Source organism: Alosa pseudoharengus, unplaced genomic scaffold, assembly GCF_046254945.1.
Source record: "Alosa pseudoharengus isolate Yale_2024_CS ecotype anadromous, Long Island Sound unplaced genomic scaffold, YU_APseudo_1.1 YU_APseudo_1.1_scf_22, whole genome shotgun sequence".
NCBI lineage: Eukaryota > Metazoa > Chordata > Actinopteri > Clupeiformes > Clupeidae > Alosa > Alosa pseudoharengus.
Window position 1 is genome coordinate 31074140 of NW_027468680.1, and position 6907 is coordinate 31081046.

Below are 6907 nucleotides of genomic sequence, written 5' to 3' on the forward strand. Positions count from 1 at the left end.
CACATGCAATAACACATATGGCCAAACACAACCACCTAAAAAAAGACAGCTGACTGTAGTGTATAAAAATATTTTATTGCTTTAAAAAACAAATTGTAGTATTAAAAACAAAGGCTGCATAGTTAAACACTTGCGTTTCTCTTATGAGACAACAAAGGTAGAGACTTCAAATCTGTATGTTTTCATTACAAAGCAAAAAAGGAGTGATAAGATTGGATCAGCAGTACTGTAGATGTGAGGGGACCAAGTAATCAAGTGCTGTGAGCTGTCATTGACCATATCAGGCAATCATTTTAAATAATCCATTTTTTGTATTGAAATCACTGGATAATATTTCAGTTATTTTTGGCTAAAACTTAGTGGTAGCGTGTGTGAGGTCACCAGCTTAGCACTGGACATTTGCATCATGACATTAATGCACAAGATATATATTGTAGCAAAGGTTTTCAATTCTATTTAAGAGAAAAACAATCCCTAGGCAAAACACATCATGGTATAATTGTGAAAGCTGATACAGGCAAAATAATCAACTTTCAATATAACAGTGGACACCTTTCAAATAGGTAAGAATTTACATAACTTAAATTTGTTTGTGCCATCTGCAAATAGCACTTGCTCTTCCCTTCTTAGCAAGTGAATGTTATACAGTAGTTGTGTTGCTCAATCATGTGACTTAGGCAATGTCCACTGTATGCCTTAAGTGTTCTATTCCTGCGTCAGTACACATCCACCATTCACCAACAGTAAAATGGTAGCTAGGGCATCCACTGACAGGCTCATGTGCTGTGAAACAGGGCCTCAATTTTGTGATCCTTGTAACGGAAGGTATTTCATTAGTGATATACAGGCTCATGCTAGACTTCAGGATGTCCTCTGGAAAAGTCAGACCAACAATCAGAGAGGATGGCAGTTTTCAATGAGTGGCAAAAAAGTACCTACAATAATATTGGTGTATTATAGTAAATCAATGGCACATGAGAAAAACATAAAAGCACCAGTTTACTTCTAAATTTGGAACCTGTGTCCATATGAGCTTTGAACTGTCGGAGAGGCAAAAGCATTCCATCATCCCTATGCCTCGTTCAAATCAAATTATTTCAGAGAATAAATAAGGACGTGTTCCATTTTCCCAAGTTATAGCAATACATTTGTTTGTGTTTTTGAGAAAATGGAAAACAGATGCAAATAAAATTAGCATATTGCTTAAACCCATGGAGGAAAAGCCCACAAACTTGAAGATGTTTTATCAATGTTCTGAGCTTTCTTCACCATGTATTCCCCATTCAGCCTCCAATTCACAGCCCAGAACTATTATAGTCCATAATACACATTTCTTGGATTCCAAGCATGCAAACCAAAAAGAGAAACATTTTCAATTCTCCATGGCCAATTAAAGAAGTGTCTTAGACAAATCTAAGAAAGCAAATAGGAAAGAATCACAGAATTATCAACATTTCATAATAAATAGGAACTGCTCATCAGCAACAGCTTAGCAGAGATAGCCAATGCTAATTATATTACCTCATGAGAGGACAAATTAGGAAAAGACATTAGGAAACACAATTAAAGACAATCTGAAGAAATAAGATCAAGAAGAGGAAAAAATGCTTAATGCAAGAATAATGTCAAGTGAAACAAAGAAGAAACAAGGCCTCTCAAACATCTTTCAATCTGACATTGAGGAACGTTCAATAAAGCTCTGCTCTATGTGCTAAAAGCCATTGTAGATGTGGCAGTGGTTGGCAAACTGATCTACGATCACATTCTGCAACACCTGTAATCTGGCCGAGTCCGTTTTCCAGTCCTGCGACCTGCAACCCCGTGGCCACAGCAGCTCACTTGTTGTCAGAGCAACGGACATAGACAAGAGAGGAGAGCAACAGGAGTTCAGGTGGCTTGTTGAGCAGAATGAGGTTGTCGCTGCGGAGTCCATCGTAGTGCATCCAGGAGCCGTCAATCTGAAAGGCCGCAGAATAGTGGTGCTCCTCCTTGTTGAAGAGTGTGGCGCCCTCTAGGGAGTACCTGAAGAACAGCACAGACTGGGTTACACTCAAAGAGCACGCTTGTACTTGTTCATCTCTAGTATACAGTATAAAATTACTTTGTGCACAATGCACTGTGACTGGTGTATTATATATATATTTTTTTTAAGCTGCTACCAGCTGTCAGCCAAAAACAGGGCTGCCACAACTTACACATTGAACGCAAGACTCCCGCAATTGACACATCTCACATTGGGAAATATCAGTGACCGACTAAAACACTTCCATTAACTAATGTAGCATATTAAGGTGTGTTGAAATGTTTTTGTGCGTACACTTTCACCTGACGCAAATCTCACTCTAGGCAAAACTAAAAAGTTGTCAGCCCTGCAGATATCCAGAGAAGAGGTGACCGAACAATATGAAGCTATGAAGGTTGTGGCAGTACCAAAGAATTTAAAACTACTCTAACCCCTGTTAAGCAGACATTAACTAGCAAGTTACAGTAATGGCAAGATGCACTTTACTGGAATATGTGGTGCCAGGGAATGGAACCCACGACCACCAATGCAATTCTTTCAAGGACATTAATTTGTCACATACTGTACATAGAGATCCAATTGTAAAACATGTAAAAAAAAAAATTCGTTTCTCAACTCCTTTCTATGCAGTGGTTTCCAGTCGGTAAATTCAGGCAAAGTTATGCATACACATTTTCAGCCAAAGCTTTTGAAAATGTCAAATCAAACCCAAAGGTTACAGCTAGCACACGCCTCTTAATACTTTGAGGAAAATGAATCAGAAAATAGCAGAAATACAATTATATCCATGTACCGCTCTCAAGTTTAATTTATTTCAGTACAATTTTTCCAGCAAGCAATCCTCATTCCAAGGCTTTTGAGATTCAAACATGTTGCAGAAGCAAGCTTGATTTAATGTGTTTTTCCATTTCAACCAACACCTAAGCAGACATTCTTATGCTGGGGAGTCATCCTTTTCATTTCAGGTGCCAACATGCAGCAGTGGTTAGTGTTTTTTTTTGTTTTGTCATTTACCTGTGCTGGGACAAAGCCAGATGGTAGGGCACATAGGACAACTCCTCTGACTTCCACAACTGCATGTTGAGGATGATGAACGGAGGGGGTCCGTGGCAGAAAACCCTCTGGGAGAACTCCCGGAGCCCACTGCAGCTGCAGAACACAGGAAACAGAACGGGGTGGGGTAAGGGGGGTTACCACAGTTCCAGAGTGAAGGCTGGGGCTTAACATTATTCCATTGGCATTGGCATAACGTGAGGCCTTACCCAAACTCTTGGCAAAGCACAATTTTGGTGCAGAAGAACTGATCCACTGCAGACTGGATAGGGTCCCTATGAGGTAGCTCATGAGGAGGGCTGCGGGGGGAAACAATCAAGTCAGTGAAGTGACAAAGTGAAGAGACAAAGTGACAAAATAGGTTGCATGTACAACTGTAGATGTAAACAAGCCATCAAATGACCAATTCAAATGATCCAGAAACCAAGATACCATTCCCTTTTAAAGCCATCATAAGGGACAAGACCAGTCAGACTGCTATGCTGCTGAGGAACCATATATCTTTCAACCTTTGGCAGCTAGCACCAGACAGCTGGGTTTTATTTTAGTCAAGGGGTATATCATAAGAAAGGAAAGCTGTGTGAAGACAGAAGTCTGTGGGTCCCCTCAAGAGCAAAGTAAACACACTGGTGAAAGGCCAAGCGCTTGAATAGTGTCCAGTTATGGCCCTCCTCTCCGCTCCTTTTGAGGCCATGTTTAATTAACATTTCTGAAACAAATGTTTGTCTTGGCCAGTAAACAATACTCAGTATCACTGTTGAGGCTTAAGTGCTGCAAAACACTGAGCCGAGGAAGAAACACTTAACAACAGCTTATGTAAAACTACTCTTATACCACTCTCATACCATTTTTGAATCTCTTATATCAAATCACATATCTAAGATGGTATCTAATACTCACACAATAAAATCTAATGGTGGTGAACAACATTGTAATATGCCCAAACCAGACCATTAAGATACAGATCATTCAGAGAAAACAGAAAGCAGTCCCCTCACTTGATGTTAATGGTCTTTTTGAGAAACTCCTGAAAGCGGGCCGGACAGCCCCAGTTAGTGCACAGGCTCTCTTGAATGGTGGACATGATGTCCTCAAGGTTCTTGGTGAAGTTCTCATGCTCGTTGCCGAACAGGTCGATCTCCAGGGCAGACTGGTGGATGGCCGAGCGGTACTGCCGCTTGGACATGCGGTCCAAGATCCACAGCATCTTGACAGTGGTGTAGTCATAAGAGTCCATGAGATAGAGGAAGTGCTCCACAAACTCCCGACCCAGGAACACACCCAACTCCTGGGGGAAAGTCTGGTTGTCCCGTAGGATGACGTACAGGAGCATGAGGAAGCCATCGATGGTGCAGGTGTTCTTCAGATTGACCTTCACGTACAGGGGGATACAGGAGATAGCCTTGCGGCCGGCCCGGATGGTGTACACACCCCCCCAAGGCAACACAGGCCTCCAGAAAGAGCGGTCCTCTTCATCGTTGTTATTGAGGGAAGCCCGGATCTCCTCAAACAGAGTCTTGGTCCTGGTTAATAAATGTCAAAGAAACAAGAAAAAGGATACATTGTCATTAAGAAAACATAGATGTACAGTATATTCCAAGAACTCAGCTCACAACACAAGCAGAGATATCTGACACAGCAGCATCTCTAACATTTCACCCTCCAACCGACTTCAGTCAACATAAAAGCACTTCTGACCACTTCTGGACTGAAATCATACTTATATACCCTACCATAGCTGAAAACCTGCCTGCATTACCATAGGCCTCCTCACAAGGTAAACGACTGAGTACATTCTTGCAGGAGTCAAAGATGGTAAACTAAAGTAGACGTGCATTCTTGCAAATATTCTTGATATGACTCGTAACAATGGTGATTAACTTTTTTTTCTCACTTAGTTTCATCATTTACATCTCTGCCCTGAATACATTCAACTCATTTACTTTATCCTATTTCAGATATTGCATATTCCTTGTTTTTTTACTGCATTCTTTGCAGGGCTATATGGCGCACGTAAATACTATAGCTGCATAATGCAACTAAGCTATTGGTTGCCAGCATTTGACCACTGTGCAGTTGCAACAGTGTAAAGCTCAATAACGGCTTAGCCTTTTAAGAATTTTAGTGCATTGCATTTGTGTAGGACTCCGAAACAGTAGCCTACTGCAAATAGCACGCTGCTTGTCTGACGTTACACCAATAACTCAATACAATTGTGTGCTCAATTACCTCTCATAGTTAGAGGATGTTATTTTATAAAAAATAAATAAACGAATAAACAGCCCATGTTGTCACCACCCATAGCAGACATTGCCAAAACAGAGCCTGCTAACTAACACCATTAGCTCAAAGTCAACTGTGTTGAACTATTCATGAATATTGCTACACTACAAAATTATATTTAAATTCACAGTCGTAATTGTTGAATGCATCTGTAATAGGGCATGCAATTGCCTGCATGTATGTATAAAAAACAACAATAACATTGACGTAACACCACATATGCTCGCTCGCTCGCTTGCTTGCTTGCAATTTCTTGCTTGCAGAGTAAGCTAACGTCATATGTTACCTTTCAATCCGCAACCTCTCATCAGGATTTGATATTAAAATATTAAGGTCTTCGGAGTCGTTCAAAGAGCAGAAATTACTCTCCATCGTCTCTTGAATTTCTTCATGTCTTTGGTCCGGCCAAAAGCCCGAGATCTGGCTAGTATTTTCTAGCTATTCTAGCTAGCTGTGGCACATATCCTGTGAATTGTACGCCCAGAAATGATCTGATACGCCCATTTTTACAGTTCATGCCCTTCCCCACACATGTTTACTTATACCTTGACCGTGACCTAAAGAGCTCTAAAAATAGACGAATTACTATCTTCTTTAATAGCAAATGATGTTGTTTCCTAGCAATGTATGCCAATTTAGCATTAGGCTTATGTTTTACTTTTTAAAATACCCTTTGTAAGGCACAATCAGCAGGCCTACCATAATCATTTAGTGTACAAGAAAGAAAATGACTTAATAACACCACATATTCACTGCCAAAAAAATAAAATGAGGGTACAATCATTGTTACTAATATGGTCACCCTTAACATGCAGACGAGAAGTCGACAAAGACTCCACAATATTTGTAATAAGGATGCATTATTACCTATGTACCTAATATATCCCCCTAAATGCACATTATACAAGTCAAGAGACTATGTGCGAGCACAAATGCAATAAGATTTGGAGGCACTCTTGAGCTAACCAGAATTATGTAATATCTTTGAAAATCAGGACTCTGACATTAGGGCGGTGATTAAATGCTTCACACGGCGCATGCGGACTCGTGCGGGATTGGCTCCGTTTGACAGCAGCAGAGAATGTCTAATAAGGGGAGAACTGCCACTCTCGGAAAACTTCCGGTTTCTAAACTGTTCTGAACTGGTTGCAGTTCCTTCTGTGGTTCCACATGAGGGCGCTCGTCCACGAGTGCAGAATGCATGGAGGTCTATGGAGCTGTACCCCTCAAAATCCACTTTTCTCGGGATATAATTTTTTTCCAAGTAATTTGAATATTGTTTTCGAAAGGGGAGGCAAAGAAAATACACTTGGTTGAGTATTATATTTTTTAACGTCACTTAATTGTTCTAAAAAGCCTTTCAAACGTGTCAATGACGTCATTCATTAGCACAATGCTAGCGTGTTATGGGCAACAACGACCCAACCTGTAAGAAATCAAAAGGACATAAGTACTCGTTCATTCAACTTTTGACCTATAACCCATGTTGAAGTTATACAAACTACAATCAAATCTGAGATTTGTCAACGACAATCAGGTGAAAGAGGC

The 6907-nt window shown here is 40.5% G+C and overlaps 1 protein-coding gene across 1 annotated transcript; it reads right to left on the bottom strand.

The window, feature by feature from the left end:
• Positions 1-64: 64 nt before the first annotated feature.
• dorip1 (dopamine receptor interacting protein 1) lies at positions 65-5821 on the bottom strand. Its single transcript, XM_076299709.1, has 5 exons — positions 5646-5821; positions 4075-4599; positions 3286-3375; positions 3038-3172; positions 65-2022 (listed from the first exon to the last, which is right to left on the bottom strand). Exons 1-5 carry the CDS (start codon positions 5729-5731, stop codon positions 1836-1838), a joined length of 1023 nt encoding a protein of 340 aa, XP_076155824.1. The 5' UTR covers positions 5732-5821; the 3' UTR covers positions 65-1835.
• Between the last annotated feature and the right edge of the window lie 1086 nt (positions 5822-6907).